General features: G+C 39.6%; 1 protein-coding gene across 1 annotated transcript; it reads left to right on the forward strand.

Annotated features, from left to right (window-relative positions):
• Nucleotides 1-403: 403 nt before the first annotated feature.
• Nucleotides 404-15857, forward strand: MCUR1 (mitochondrial calcium uniporter regulator 1). Its single transcript, XM_063403092.1, has 9 exons — nt 404-800; nt 1845-1955; nt 3419-3522; nt 5670-5771; nt 6567-6608; nt 8294-8365; nt 11748-11801; nt 12957-13071; nt 14404-15857. Exons 1-9 carry the CDS (start codon nt 557-559, stop codon nt 14457-14459), a joined length of 900 nt encoding a protein of 299 aa, XP_063259162.1. The 5' UTR covers nt 404-556; the 3' UTR covers nt 14460-15857.
• The last annotated feature ends 311 nt before the right edge of the window (nt 15858-16168 follow it).

Raw genomic sequence — 16168 nt, forward strand, 5'->3', positions numbered from 1 at the left:
CAATGGTTAAGGCTCCAGACCCACCAGGTTGCCCAATCCCGGGCATTACTTGGTTAATAACTTTAAGTCCCGAAATCTCAGTCCCACTGAAAAAGCGACAAGTTCTGTCTGAAGTTGTCTGTCTGGTTTAGGGGTTACAGCGGCAGTGCTACCCTGACGGAAGGACTAGATGATCTCAAAGGTCTCTTCCAGCCTTGCCGATCCCATGATCCCGCAATTTGGTGGTTCTGTGACCGGGGGAGTGTCCGTCTCCACCGCGCCGAGCGCGCACCGCCCTCGCCAGCACCGCCCCGCCGGAACCCGGCCCGCCCGCGCCGCTCTTCTCGCCGCAGCCGCTCCGTGAGCCGTACAATCAATCGCCGTCGCTGGCGGCGTCACCCGCCGTGTTTGGCTGCGTCCCGGAGGCGGAAGCGGCGCGGCGCCTGTGGCGGAAGTGAGGCGCCGGCGCGGCGTGTGCTCGGTGATGGCAGCCCAGTAGTGGCGACGGCGGCAGCGGCAGCAGCGGTTTCCCTCCTTCCCCTCCCCTATTCCGCTGTCGGGACCGGGTGGCGCGGCCATGGCCGGGGCCCAGGCGGCCGCGAGTGGCGGGGGGCGCGCGCTGCTGCTGCTGCTGCTGCGGCCGCGGCCGCGCGGCTCGGACGGCGCCTCACGTGACGGCCGCGCGCCCGCGCCCCCCGCGCGCCGCTGCCTCGGCGACTGGCGGTGCCCGCCCGCAGCGCAGCCGGGCCCCGGCGGCGGCGCCGTGTGGGGAAGGGGCGGCAGGAGCGGCGCCGGGAGCCGGCGGCACCGCGGGGAGCGCGGTGAGCCCGTGAGGATGGCGTGTCCTGGGAGCGCAGAGAGTGCGGGCAGCGGGGTGGGAAGGGTCTGCAGCGCACCTCCGGTGCAGAGCAGCTGAGGGAGATGAGCGCGTTTAGCCTGGAGAAAAGGGGGCTCGGGGAGGACCTTATCGCTCTCTACAGCTACTCGAAACGAGAGCGTAGCAAAGTGCAGGTCGGCCTCTTCGCCTAGACAACCGGCGACAGGATAAGAGGACATAGCCTCAAGCTGGGCCAGGAGAGGTTTAGGTCGGACATTAGGAAGAATTTCTTCACAGAAAAGGTGACTGGACGATGGACTGGGCCGCCCAGGGAGGTGCTGGAGTCACCACACTCCCTAGGGGTGTTTAAGGACGTGGCAGTCGGTGCCATGGTCTGGTTCACAGCGCCCTGTCCGGTCAAAGGTTGGGCTCGATGGTCGCAAAGGTCTCTTCCAACCTAACTGATTCCTAGATTCCGCCTCTTGGCGGTTCACCTCATGCCCCACCTCGCGTTCATTCTGTCAGGGTAGTTTATACACTACACATCCCAGTGGAAACAATGCACTGCCTTAGACAGGCTTTCGGTGTTGAAAGTATTTTCTGCAAAAACAGTAAGTGGCAAGTTGCGAGTGATTACTTTTTCCCTAAATGGCAGGTGGTGAAAGTTCACTTCTTTAACAAAGAATGTGTGGATTTAGCCCTCCAGCTTTGAAGTGCTCACAGGTCCCACCTGCTGAGGTGATTGTGGTGAAGGAACAGATGCAGGACCGTGTCAATTGGAGGGATTTTTCCCACAACACTGTATTCCTGGAGAGCACCCGTAAAGGCAGCAGTAGCGTAGGGTCCTGTTTCCCAGCTCTTGCACACAGAACTCATTGGTTAGATGTCTTTTCACTTCCAGGCAAGCTATAGTAATGTCAACACAAACTATTTTGTCATAAGTGGAAAACATTTTGGGTAGTAAGGAAACTCCTGGTAAGCAAATATGTCGATAAAATATTCTTCATTAAGAAATAACTTTGGGATTATCTTTTTTTTTTTTTCCCAGATGTAAGCATCTCTGTGTCATCTTTACAAAGCAAAGAGGATATTTCCTTACTGGGAAATAGGAGGCTTTATTTTGACACTCATGCGCTGGTATGCCTCTTGGAAGAAAATGGTAATTTGTTTGAAACAAGTAGCTATTTTTAATGGCTATTATGAGTGTTTTTTTAGTTTATAAAGTTTGTTGCTTTTCCTTGACATGCAGTGTTACACCTTGATTTTTATGGATTTTTGAGGTCTTATCTATATACTAGATAGGGACATACAGGGTTTTCTTCAGCTTCAAAAAGGAAACAGTTATCTTATATAACTGTTTGGAACAATTTTACCCTATTGCTAGTTTAAAAAGCTAAGAAAAGATAAAATTTTAAGAACTGGGAGCAAAAGACCTCAGAGTTTTCAAGGTAGTGGTTTAAACAGTGTTAATTGGATTCCTTCATATGTAGTATATTACACCTTGAATATTCACCAATGTGCTACAATTGGGTGGAATATGGACTACTTTGTACAGTACAGCTTTTGGGATAGAGCATAGAATACTCTATAAAATAGTATTATGCTAAAATAGAGATAAGAGAATAGATTATTTTGGATTCAGTGCTGAGGTGGGAGAGGTACCCTAAGGTGAAGCTCAGTACAGCTGAAGTGACTTGGAACAAATCTCCATTCCTAAAACAGAGAGGGCCAAGTCGCTTTCCGCTGCCAGGTGCTTTCTTCTTTTTCCATGTGCCAGAAGCTGCCCAGGAAACTCTCCAGCTCTTTTTCTTCTTTGGTATTACGAGACATTAGTTTAATGAGCAGCTGGATCAGCTGAGTGAGCACAGGTCAGAGTGTCAGGACCAGGGGTAAGGGGAGAGGGAGCCTTTTAGTGGTAGTAAACTTTTTTTATCAGCTCAGCTGCTGGAAGTGACTTGCTCTCAGCTGTGCTTGCTGATGCTGAACTGCTGGTTGGTTTGAAATAATCACGTCTTTGCAAGTGTTTCTTTTTATAATGATTAACTCTTGTTCGTGACATTTTTACTCCTACATTTTGAGGGTGGAAAAGATGAAGGTATTTTTAGGGACAGTGTTTTACTATAGTTGCCAATATATTCAGTTCAAACCATTTCTAATAGGTGCTCAGAAACTGGTAGACCTAAAATCAGGACTGTTGGCTTTGTTTTTAGTTGCTGAGTTTTGTACATCTTCAGTGGAACTGAAGTATAATAATTTATAATTTATAGTATGATGAAGTATCTGCTTTTTAGAGTCAGAATTCTTGCTTGCTCATGGAAGTAGCCCCATGTGAGAGGTGACATTCCACAATAACTGTGGAAAACTCCCTATTTATCCTGCTGATAGTATAATAGTACTGTACTATGGTAGCAGCCATCCTGTGTCACAGATGTAGTTTTGGGGCGAGGAAACTTGCAGGTACTGACTGTGTTCCTTTGTTAGTGCTGGATCAAGAGGTGTATATTTTATTATCTTTCATAACTGACATTTGTTGTAATTTGGTGCTGAGTATTAGCAAATGGCATTTCTGTAAACTGTCCAGGTTTGGATCTCTCTCTGAATGTCGCTTTTTGTTTCACTTAGGATTCACTACTCAGCAGTCTGAGGTCATTGTATCTGCATTAGTGAAAATCATGAACACCAACCTGGATATGATTTACAAGGACATGGTCACCAAAGTGCAGCAGGTTAGATCAGAGGCAATGGTGGGGTTGAAGTAAATCAAAGCCTTGTATGCCTGCTAATGAAATATGTGTTACTGGTTATTACTGTTAGACACTGCATTTTAAAAGTTTGAAGGTGAAGAGCAAACATTCCTATTCTATTCTATACCTATTGACTGGTTCATTTTGTCTTGAGTTTATCAGATAGTTACCAAACTGTTGTGATGGGCCTTGACATCTTAGTTTTGTGGGTTGGTGTGCAAACCACAAGTAGTTTTTTAGTTTCAGCCTTACAGTAACACGGCACAGAGTTACTGAGAAGGCTTAGACAAGCATAATCCACTCAATGCATGGATTTGAAGTTCTATGTGTATTCTTTTGTAGACTTGTAACAAGGAAGTACAGATCCCCTCAGTTATTTACCACCCTGTTATGTGGTACATTTTTATTTATCTGTGTCTCACAGTGACGTTTATATTGTGTTAGAATGGGGCTGGAGTACAACCTCTGGCTGCTCTGTGAGCCTGCGGTTCACAGCCTCAGATCACCTTGGGAGCACAAGGTGTAACTTGTTTCACAGTAACCAGGCTGCTCTCTTGAGACATGAGGAAACAGCAGCTGCTGTCTCTGTAGCTGTAGACTGTCCTGTAACAGTTCTGCCGGAGGGGTGTCTCATTAAAAACTGGGATGCTGCAAAAATGGATTTTGTGGCACTTTCCATCTAGGGAGGTTTCAAGCCAATCTTCCTTAGTTTTAGGTTGTAGGCAAACCTGCAATCCTCCTCTTGTGCTGAATTTGTTCCACAGTCACTCAGGGAATGCCATGTTAAAGAGTCCTTTTCTCCCATGGTTAGTTGTATTTCACAACTAGCAGTCTCAGCTTCCTACTCTGCCTAGCTGTTTTGAATGAAAGTTGCTTTGTGTTGAATTTAATGTTGCTGCTGATGGTGGATGTTTTCTGAGACTCTTAGATTTGACCCTCAAGTGACTTTCTGCCACATTAAGAGGCAATGTGTGGGCTTGTATGGCAGCTCAGGAAGTGTGTGTGCCATCAACACTGGGCCACATGATAAATTTGTATTTCTTTATGGTCTTTGCACAAGGGATTCTGCAGAAAGAGAACAAAGAATTGGAAGAAAGATTTGGAATGTTGTGGATGAGCTATTATCAAAGTATTACCTTGGTTAGATAAAACCTTAGCAAAAAACAGATTTACATGTGTGTGTATGTATATGCACAAAGAAGAGAAAGAATATGGAAGATTCTGGTCTCTGTTTGCTGAGTCCACTGAGAAGGAGAGCGAGCAAGAGCAATCTGGAGACACTGAGGAGTAAGAAAAGAGGTGTCCATGCAGAACTGTTTCTGTAGCCTTTCTGTAATATGTCCAGAACTCTGACCCAATTTTTCAGTCCTGTGGTCAGGTAGCCCGGACAGGCATCTTTAGATGCTACTTAGAAATAAAATGCTGCGAGGTAGAATCACATTTTGTGACTAAACTGAAGGTAGAGTGCTGCGTCAGATTTGTAGGGGTCTTAGTCCAGACCCAAACGCAAGGGACTACTGATTAGAGGAAGATCTTTAGTAGAGCAGGCAGTTCCTATTTGCATGTGTGGGTAGTGTAGGATCTAGAACAACATCTACAGATTTTTCCCTTTGTGAAAGTTGCGGGGAATTCTTGTTTGTCTTCTGTCAGTTCAGTGTAATGGACTGAGAAGAGCAATTCAAAGCATCAGTGTGTGATTCTGAGTTGTGAGGCAGAGGCATCCTTGCAGGGAGGGGCAAAAGAGGTGATTACAGAAGAGTACGGTTGCACTGAGGCATTTTGGTCTGAAAGCCAGCTTTCCTCATTTGGCTCAGAGACAGCTCTCCCTACTGCCATTGCCAGCTTAACAGTTTGATGACTTGGAAGCAAATGTGTCCTAGGCTAATAATGGAATTATTCTGATCTGTGTTAGCACTGCCAGTTTTGTCAGACATTACCAACGTTTGAACCTAACTTGCTTCTTTTGTCACTGTCACTCCATCTTGCTTTCTGAAACTTGGATAATCAACCTGAAATTGCTGAACTAAAAATTTCAGGGTACCAAAATAGTCTTGCATATTTGTAGGCACAGATAAGGATAAGCATTATAGTTGTGATATGTTCTGAGGTTCTTCTTCCTTCTTTTAAAGGAAATTGCACTGCAGCAAGTAATGTCCCATATTGGTGGTGTGAAAAAGGACATGATTATTTTGGAAAAAAGTGAATTTTCAGCACTTCGTTCAGAAAATGAGGTAAAAATTATTGTCTTGGAAAGTGCTACTCTAGAACCTGCCTTTGTTTGTTTGTTTGTTTGTTTGTTTGTTTGTTGGTGGGTTTTTTTGGTTTGATTTGGTTTTTTTGTTTGGTTTTGTTGTTGTTGTTTGTTTTTTGTTGGATTTTTTTTCGTAAAGATGTAGAAAAGCATCTTGTACCCAAGGAGGTGACTGGGGCTGGGATGGTTTGGCACCTTCATTAATGATCTTGTTGAGCAGAGGGCACCTTGAGCAAGTCTGCAGATGGTCCAAAGCTGGGAGCAGCAGCTGTGCTGCCATTCATGGGGACATCAGCAAGCTGGGAAAATGGGCTGACAGGAGTCACACGAAGTTGAACAAATGGAAATGCCCAGTTGTGTCCCTGGGGAATTCCTTCAGGCACCAGGACACGCTGAGGTGACCAAATGGAAAGCAGCTTGGCAGGGAAGACCTGGTGGACACCAGGTAGACCGTGAGCCAGTGATGAGCCCTTATGGCAAAAGGAGCCAGAGGCCTCCAGGGCTGTGTTAGGATGGCTGCCAGAGGGACACTGCTGATTTCTGCCTTGTGCTGCTGTTTGGAAGGGCACAGTACTGAGTAAACATGCGTGTGTATTCATCTACACACATACTGGAGACATAGAATAGTGCTTGGTTTGCCTGCCTTTTCATATTATGAATTATAGTCAGTGTTACTGATAATGAAAATTCCATAGATTTCTTTCCATAGATTTCTGGATTGTGTGGTTTTATTTACAGTAATAAAGTCTAAATTTTTTTGTTTTTACTCTCACAGAAAATAAAACTTGAGCTCCAACAGATAAAGAAGCAAGTCACGGTAAGATACTGTACCAATATAATTAAAAATTAACACCTGTCTAATCAGCTGGAAAAAATAAGAAGTATTACTTTCAGAATTTTATTTTCTAAGCTGTGTTTAATTGTTATGATACATGTGATACTGAAATTGCTTTTTACAGTACACTTTGGGCTGCAGCAATGGCACTTTCATGCATGTCTCATTTATGGGGACAGGAAACTGTGATTAGAATAAGAAGTGAACCAAAATATAACTGAAGTTATTTTTATGTCCTTAATTCAGATTCAGAACATAGCTGCCATGTCACAGTTAAGGCTGAGTGAAGTTGTGCATTTAGGGCTGCCTTTACATTAAAGATGCAACATACACTTAAAATCCCAGTACTTACTAATTGTGGGGATTTGATTGTTTGATTTGGTGGGGTTTTTTTTGTTTTTTCTCTGAAGACTTACCTGTTATCCGTCCAGAATTTAAAACAGTCTCTAAATAGCTTTTTAAAGCCACCAAGTTTGGGACCATTATATTTGGTCCCATTTGTTTGGGAGCAAATGACCATTGCAAAAAAACAGGCTCTGTGTAGAAAGCTTACTCTGTTTTAAAATACATTTGGCGTCTCATTTTTGAATTGTAACTCATTTATGGTTTTAGTTGCATGTAAATGAGTTTGTGTAATCCACTGGTAGAGCATCAAGGATCTGAGTCATCTTTTCTAAAAGCTAGATGTCTTTATATTTTACTTTTAACTGTAAATTCAATTCTCACGAGGGCATGTTATATGCTTGCTAATACAAAAAGACACAATGTAAAACTTCAAGGAAAATTTCTATTTTTTTATTTGTTAAACTGTAATGTATTCCATTGAAATGACAACTAATGATAATTAAAGTTCAAAATTCAAACACAGAAATTGAGCCTAATTATTGTTAATGCTAACCTAATGAGTTGGCACTGGCCTACTTGAGAAACGCTTACTTGGTTGTAGCAGTAGAATCTCCCAGAACATCAGCAATCTTTTGCTTCTCCCACATATTCATCTGATCAGCAGTTTGCCACATGACAAACTGTCAGCTGGCTGGAATTCCTGCCAGGAGGTTGCATTAAAATGGCAGCTGTCATCAGGAAAAGCAGGACTCACAGCTATTGATAAAGTCAAATGCAAGTGCACAACTTAATGGTCGTTTTAAAAAGTTAGATGTTTAAAAAGGCAGTAAATGTTTCCTGACTTTTAAAATGTCTGTAGCTTTTTCTGAAATCCCTAGATGTAGTCTTTAGAAACAAAGTTTCTTTTACTTTGGAAGGTGAGAAACTGCTTTGTTTGTTATTTTGAGCATCAAGATTGCTTCATAGAAAAAATCCAACTTACAGGTGTAGCCAGACATGGGTTTCTAGATATCAGGGAGAGTTACAGAATATATAAAACATCCTCTGCATTTATAGACGCATGTGCTCTCAGTTAAGTGCTGTTCTCAGGGTTAAAAGTAATTTTTAGGTTTTGGTTTTGAGATCCAATTCATACTATAGAACATCATACTTCCCAGGTGAAGACTATAAATACTTAACACTTCTGAAAATTATATACATTAATTGGAGAGAAGCTCATGTTCATGAGATATATAAATAAAGATAGAATGTGTTTGTCTAATTCTTTCTGCTTATGATAAAATGGAAGATCTTGCTTGCTGCTTTATAATTTTTCCCATTAGGATGAAATTACCAAAGTTCGTGCAGATAACAAGTTAAACCTAAACCTGGAGAAGAGCAGAGTAAAAGAACTGGTAAGTTTGGTTACTTCTAGAACTATCTCAACACGGAGTAATCTCCAAATTTGGGTAAGAGCATCTTACCTAAAGAGTATTTTCACACTAAGCTATATTATCACTCAGCTTCCAGATGGTATTAATCCAAGTTACTCATGCTAGTATATGCAAGGTGCTAGGTTTGGGTCTGTGTGTCTTACCTGTTTTGATCTTGTTTTAATACCAGGATTAACACATTACACTTTAATGTATTAGATATTCAATCTAATGTGCTGACTAGCTGCCTAGAGGGTTTTCTGGTTTATATCTGTTTCTCTCTATAGACACTTAATATCGTTTACACATTTTGTTGAATCATCATTGAAGATGTTTCATTTCCCTGTATTGAGTTTGTCAGAAAATACCTACTGTGGAACTAGTTGTAATTTTTTTTCCTTTTCTGAAGTTATCCTGGTTCATATAGTTTTTGAGCTTTGAAATACCTGGTAGATCTGAATTGATGTAGTCTTAAATTAGGGTAATGTAGATGTAAAATTAGAAGATTAACAAGTCTTTGTATTATGCAATCTCAGTGAAATGGCATCTTCTAAATTGAAAGGTCTTTTAATGACTTTTTCTAAATTATTATTATTTCTTTCTCAGTCCTTTTTCCCAGGTGTGTCATAAAGACATAATGCTTATCTACAGTCCAGGCTATATGAACTGTTCAAGTAGATACTGTTTATCTTCTGTGCATGCCCCTAGAAGTTTTTCACAATGATTACTTTAGGTAACAGCTGTGTTGGTGACTCAATATAAAGATGAACAGTCTTAGCCCGTGGTAGGTGCTTGAATAAAGTACAGTTTGAGCAGGTAGGCTTCTTGTTTAAAGGTTAATATGTCATGCTAATATTTTTTAAAAATCATATGAAATGTAGGCAGTGTGTATATGATAAGCTTTGCAATAATTTGGGCTTACAAAACTTATATGAAACCACTGCAGCAGTAACAAATAATGCAGCAATGTTTTCTTGTATGTTAATGTGGAATCGTGGAACCTGGGCTTTGGTCTTTTGGGTAGAACACACCTTTATTTTGCCTCCCAGAAAAGGCAAACTGTGCATGTCAACTTTCTCTTAAAAAGGCTGACCAACTTTAGTCTGTTGTGTAACTATAATTTCATAGTTTCTATGGAAACTGCTCTTTTTTTTCCTCCCCCCACCCCACCATTTAATTGCCAGTTCTGCAATGCGTGAACAGAAGAGGAAAAAGGCAGCTGAATGGGGAGCAGGTTGTAGCACATATGCTGAGTTGGGGGAAAGATGTAACCCTATATTTTCTACAGTAGGCACAGCATCATTGTTATATTTATTTCATTTGTAATGTGACTAAAGACTGAATATCCAGCTTTCTGAGAAAAAAACCCCTAAGGATAATTGAAGGTTACTGTGCATTCTTACTAAGTTACTTTTCAGAACAGAAATGTCCCAAGTTTTAACTTGAAGCAATAAGTAAAATGTTCTTATCCTTCAGTTTTACATGGAGTAAGTGTTGAAAGAGAATTTCTTAATTTGCCTACACTGATCTTGGCAGTCTTTAATGTTTCAAATTCCAAATGCTTTTTCTTTTATTTTTATAATTTACTATTTTATAGTCTTTTCTACTGTATTTCTCAGAGAATCCTACCTTAGTGCACATCTCTTTATGTTTTGATTTATGTCTTCAGTGTACAGATGTGATTTAAAAACTTGAAGTATAATACAAAAACTTGTATATATTAATGTATTTGTGCATCACAGTGCCTCTAAGCTTGCTGTTAAAAATCTCAAGATGTATCTGACTAAATTGGATTTTTCTTGCACTGTGAAAAACATGGACTTAAGTGGAAATCTGTCTGTTGAATTTCAGAGTGGTAGGTTTAGCCTTGTCCTTTTTTTTTTGTGCACTATGTTTATGTTGTTACAGACAGGATGATGGCTTGCAGTAAAAGGCCAATTTCACGGTCTTAAACCTAAGAGTAAAATCCTTGAGTCTGACCTGTAGAGTTCTAAACACAAAACAAAACTTCAGAAAACATCCAGAAAGAAGCTTGTAGAATATAAATCATTCAGAAGATGTGTCTTTGGCTAACTGCGTCTATTTAAAGTAGAACAGATGAACTATTTCAGTCCATAAAATTATTTTAATTCTTACGGTTCTTTTGATAGTGATCAATTCCTCAATGTGAAGTCCAATTCTTGCATTTCTACTGAAAAATAACTTGGATTAGATTATAAAATAAAATATTTTGACACTTTCAAAAGTGGAGATTTATATAAAATGTCTGAATTCCCTTTTATATCCCTATCTTCTTTTTGCAAAATCTAGTGAATCCATTAATTGTAGACACGCTGTTATTTGTCTATATGTAATTTTCTACGTTTGTAGCAGCCTGCTGTCTTTTAACTTCAATTTGAGATCTGTCAAAAGTCCAAACAGAGCTTTAGATCTTTAAAGAATGTTTTTCAGTGCTGAGGCATTTATGTAGATTAATCTGATTTTAATGTTTAAATTAAATAAGCTTCCATAGTGAAGGAGAAATAAGGTGACTTTCCATTTGAGAATGTCAATAGACAAGGCTGTTGCTGTTTAACTCAGGATTCTGAGATGGGTGCCTGGTGACCTTAGTACTCTTCACTGGAGACTGGTGCTTTATCAGTTGTCTATGAGTAATTGCTCCAGTAGTGGGGCAGGAACCATTATAGGTGTCAAGGTAAATCAAGCCTGTTCTTGAGTCAGAAAGGTAACCTGCTTTAAAGGTATGCCTCCTTATTTTGGATTTAACTTTTCCTTGAACCCAAGTAGCCATAACTTAAAAATAAGCCACAGCTTCTGATGATCTGCAAACAAAAGACTTCACGTGCAATACAAATGTTCTGTTTTTAACAACTACACCATAAAATGACAGAGGTCAGAACAGTTCAAATTTTGAGCGCATACAGTGCTGGCTAAACATTTCGTTGATAGCTGAGTTTGATGTCATTTTAAGGAGTGTTCTCCCCTTTCTGAAGGCAGCAGATGGTTCAGTGTTGGTTGTGCTTGTATGCTCAATGGATTAGTCAGCTGTTCCAGAGTTACTGTTTAGAGTCACAGGTCCTTGCTTTTCAGAAATGCAAATCTGCCAGCCACTTTTGCAGCTGCTTACTAACATACACAGTTTGTGTGGAGGATGAGTGTCTGAGGAACTTGCTGCATGTCACATTGCTGAGGTGTGCTTTCCGAATGGACAGCAGGTACCCTACGATGCTGTCTCCCAAGTGCTGTCAGACAATGATCTTGCCCATTTTGTGTGTTCTGTGGAATTTGGAAACAAAGAAATGTGCTTTTAAGTGGAAAAAAGTTTAAGGACAGTATAATGTTTAATTTTTTTTTCTCCTTCTAGTATTCACTTAATGAAAGAAAACTACTTGAAATGAGGACAGAAATAGTGGAATTGGTAAGAACTTAGTTGATTATTACACAGCAAATCTTTTTGTACTTGTGTTTTAGACCTTGTATCCTTTTTGGATTTTGTGATGTCCTTATGCACTTCAAATTAAATGTCTACAGAATAAAAAGGCTTTCATATATATTATTAGACCCTCTGTGTGTATATATGAGCTGTTCAGTAGTCACCTCAGGTATGTAGTATTTTCTGTAGATGAAATTCCACTCACAGTGTGAAATTAATTCTTTTCCCTGGGTTTAGAGAGAAACTCATTGCTAGACTGATTTGTCTTCATGTTTTAGAGGAGATTTTTACCAAGCACTACTACTCTTTATTTCCTTTCTGTAGTTTATGGAATTATCCCTAGCAAGTCATCTAGCAGTAAATCATTAACTGATTCACAATGTTCCAGTATTGCTGATTTGAAACTATCAGCAACTCAGTAGCTGTTGTTCTTGGTTCACAAGTTGGATTTCTCAGTCTCTTCTGAGTAATAATTCTGTCCCATATCTTTTTAGCAGAAGTTCTGTTTTCTTTCATAATCAGATTCTGAATTTGGAGCTGATTTGCTGGTAAAACTCATTGCAAAACAAAGACACGCTTTTCTTCAACAGAAGAACAATTCTCAGTTTTTGTAATGATCTATCAATCTCTCTGCTCCAGTGTGACTTTGTCACGAGAGGCTCTTAGGCTTCTCAGTAGCTCTTACAACTGAGCGGTGACTGTAGTCAGTGGGCTGAATGACAGATGGAAGTTAAAGTTTATGCTGCTAGATTGAGATAAGAAGTCATCCAGTTCTGCCAGTTTCTAGATTACTTGTTAAGGAACATGTAATCACATAAATGTCCTGAGTTCACCAAATGATTCAATTCCTTGGACATAATCAGCTAAGAAGGAACTTGTTCTCTTTGAATAAAGTTGGTTAGATCATGATGCTAATAATGCCAAGGTTGTGGACTGCATCCCTGTACAGGTCACTCACTGCAGAGTTGGACTTGATCCTTGTGGATCCCTTCCAACTCAGAATATTCTGTAACTTATGTAAGAATGCAAATCAATGTGCATTTAAGGAGGAAGCAAAAATACAACTTGAAGGGATGGGTTAAATTCCTAAATAAACTGGGAATTGTTCAAATTGCATCATTTTGTTGCTTTGCTTTTTAGCACGCACAACAGGACCGAGCTCTGACCCAAACAGACAGAAAAATAGACACAGAAGTTGCAGATCTGAAAACAATGCTTGAATCGCACAAACTTGATAATATTAAATACTTAGCAGGTAAGGAATCTGGTGGTTGTCCCTGGTGATGAAGCTGCCAAACATTGTTAAATGTTTGGCAAACTCTCAATGGGCTGTGTTTATAAAGGCCCTGATAAAAACAAACAAATGAAACCCCACACAGAAAACCCCCAAAATAAACAGACAAAACCCCCCTTGAAATAGTCTTAGGCAAGATTAGCTGTGTGTACCTAATCCAGAAGAAGTCTCCTGTGATTCACAACTTTATTTTGCATGGGCGTTTTTTCAGGGTTTTGTCCTTCTTTATAATGTTAATAATATGTGTGACAAATCTAAAAGACTGCCTGTTAACAAGGACCAAAAAGTTCTGTGCCTGACTTAATTTATGTAAGCAGTCTGCTGCATTCATTACTAGGATTTCTTCATCTATCTGACGGAGATCTATGTGCAAAAAGGAACATTTCAGTTTTTCTGACTGTTCAAGGCCACATATTCTTTAAACTTCCATATACTTGGAGAACATACTATGTATGTGTGCCTACATGATTGCCCTAGGTAACTTTAATATATTGACATTTTACTACTGAGTGTGCAGTACTAAATGAGGTTTGCAGTAGAAAATTATTCTGATTTAGATTTTCTGATTATTTTTTCACAGTGAGTTTTGTGAAAAGTACAATCATATAAGCCTAATAGTACTGTATTTCAGACATATCATTTAGAGAGAACCAATAAAATGGAAAATAAAAGGTGCTTTATTAAAATGAGAAGAAATTCTTTTCCCTACCATTCCTACTCAAAACCAAGTTAAACTCTACATGGAAGAATAAATAATTTAAAATAATTTACATTGTGTTTGAAGTGCTCCTGTTGCAAACAAAGGCAAAAGTATTTTGTGTGTATGTCTTGAAATAAAAATTTGATTTCATTTAAGTACAAATTTTAAAAATGTAAAACTGATAAGCCTTCTTAAAAATGGCTTTCATTCATTTGTTTGCTAAATACTTGACTGTGTTTTATTAATCCCATTATTTATTTCCCTGTTTTACATCTGTAACTTGCTATATTGATCTTTTTGGGATGGTAAGCAAGTAAGGGTTTCTTTCAGCCTGTTGATAGTTTTCCAGCACTCTTTTTTCTCTCCTTCTTCTTTGTCATTTTTATACTTTTCCTACCTTGAAATGGTTTGTTGTAAATGAAAAACTTAATCTCTCACATGGGGGTTGGGGAAGTCATTGAACCTTTAGTATTGTAGTAAGATGTGTGCATAGCTTTCTGAAGAGATGTTTTGAGAGCTATTGATTTAATGTTATTTAATGTCAATATTAATCCTGTTTTGCTGTTTTTCTCCCCATCTTTATTTTCTTTCAGGTTCAGTATTTACATGCCTTACTGTAGCACTGGGATTTTATCGTTTATGGATATAACAAAACACAAATTTAAAGAGACTTCTTTGTCTGAGTTTCTGAAAAAAAGAAGTTTTTAATCTTTACCTGGGTTTTAACCAAATCTTGACTGTTTTATTTATTATTTTATAAAGCGGACTGTGTTGAGAATGTAACCAAAGACGTGCCTAAAACCAAACTGTGCACATACCTTGCATACGTTGAACCTTACCTCTGACGGAAGCCCTTCTGCCTTGTCCCTCCGTTCGGAGCTGCAGGGCACCTGCTGCTGCCAAGCGCCCTGTATAGGCAAAGACTGGCATTCCTGCCAGTGGAGTGGGCCTGCATGCTGTAGAGAAAACCAGTGGAATTCTGGCCAGACTCAGTTGCTTGTATCAGACTGAAGTATTTATTATTAGTGTAAAACTGAAGCTACGTGTTCTGTGGCTTGGAGGCACTCTTGTATAAGTGGAGTTTGTGCTAATGGAATCATGCTCGCTTCTCTCCCTCTAACACTTGTTCGTACAGTTACTAGGATCAAATATTTGTTTGGCTATTTTTGTAACATAGCTATCGGCTTGTTTTCCAGATGGTGCCCAATCAGTTGTGTTCATGAATAAGTCCTGTGTAAAGATAGCAATGTTTGCTGCTGGTTTTGTTTGTAAGGTATTTGTAGATATTTTTGTGACTAACTTGCCTCTGGTACAAGTAAGTATCTGATACTCATTCCATATGCTAATTGCTTACTGTAACTGGAAGTTAGAAATGCAGTAACCTACACTGTGTTAAATTGTAGTTAGGTGATACAAAGTGTCTCCGGTGCTGCTTTCTTGAGGAAAGGGATTTGATGCTTCTAGAAAGGAGAGAGATTTAAAATGGTGGTTACGAAACAGGCAAGAGAAATGCAGTGCCAACAGTCTTCTGGGGGTTTCATTGTTTCATTTCTTAAAAAAATCATGTTGATTCTTCAAATGTGGAACTCTCCTAGTGATTATAATAATTGAAGCAGCAGTGGACACCTGTAAAGATATGAAACCCACGTGAATCAGAAGTGCCTGATTCAGTCTTTCACTAAAAGCGGCGAAGAAAGATGTCCAGTGTATTCAGGTATCTGTCATTCTTCCACTGATGAAATTACTTTTTTAGAAGCAGAGCTGCTATCTGTGTTCCTTCACTTAAGGGTAATTTCCCTTTCCTGCTTGCTCTTAGGAGGGGAGCTCAGTTTATGCACTGGTGGTAAATGCTGTTAGAGCACAATAATGGTTTTGCTTAATGAAGATAAAGCTTTTTGGCTACTTTGTGCCTCTACTGTAATAACCATTTAACATTTTTGTGGTTGGAAGTGCCAACTTTGATCATGGGCAAGTTCAGAGGAAGAGATGGATGCCTGTAACAATACTATACTGACCTGAAATAAAGAATTTTGAATATTTCGTAGAATATGTGTTTTCATTATAAAAGCATTTTTTGTTGGAAAACGGTCTCTGTGGTTGAAGGTAAGTCACTGCTTATAGCAAGTCTTTTAAGCTAAGAATTTGCAAAGTCAACAGCCCCTCTAAGACACTGAACAGAAATAACATAAGGAAAATTATTATTGTAGACTAACTTAACAGCCCCTCTAAATTAATGAATTTATACTGAAGACTTTCACTTTTTTATTTAAAAAATTATGTTTTATACTAAGTTACAGGATTTGACACCTTCTCAAATTAGACAAGCGATAATTCAGTTTCTAGAATGACTTTTCTGTT

Source organism: Prinia subflava, chromosome 1, assembly GCF_021018805.1.
Source record: "Prinia subflava isolate CZ2003 ecotype Zambia chromosome 1, Cam_Psub_1.2, whole genome shotgun sequence".
Taxonomy (NCBI): Eukaryota; Metazoa; Chordata; class Aves; order Passeriformes; family Cisticolidae; genus Prinia; species Prinia subflava.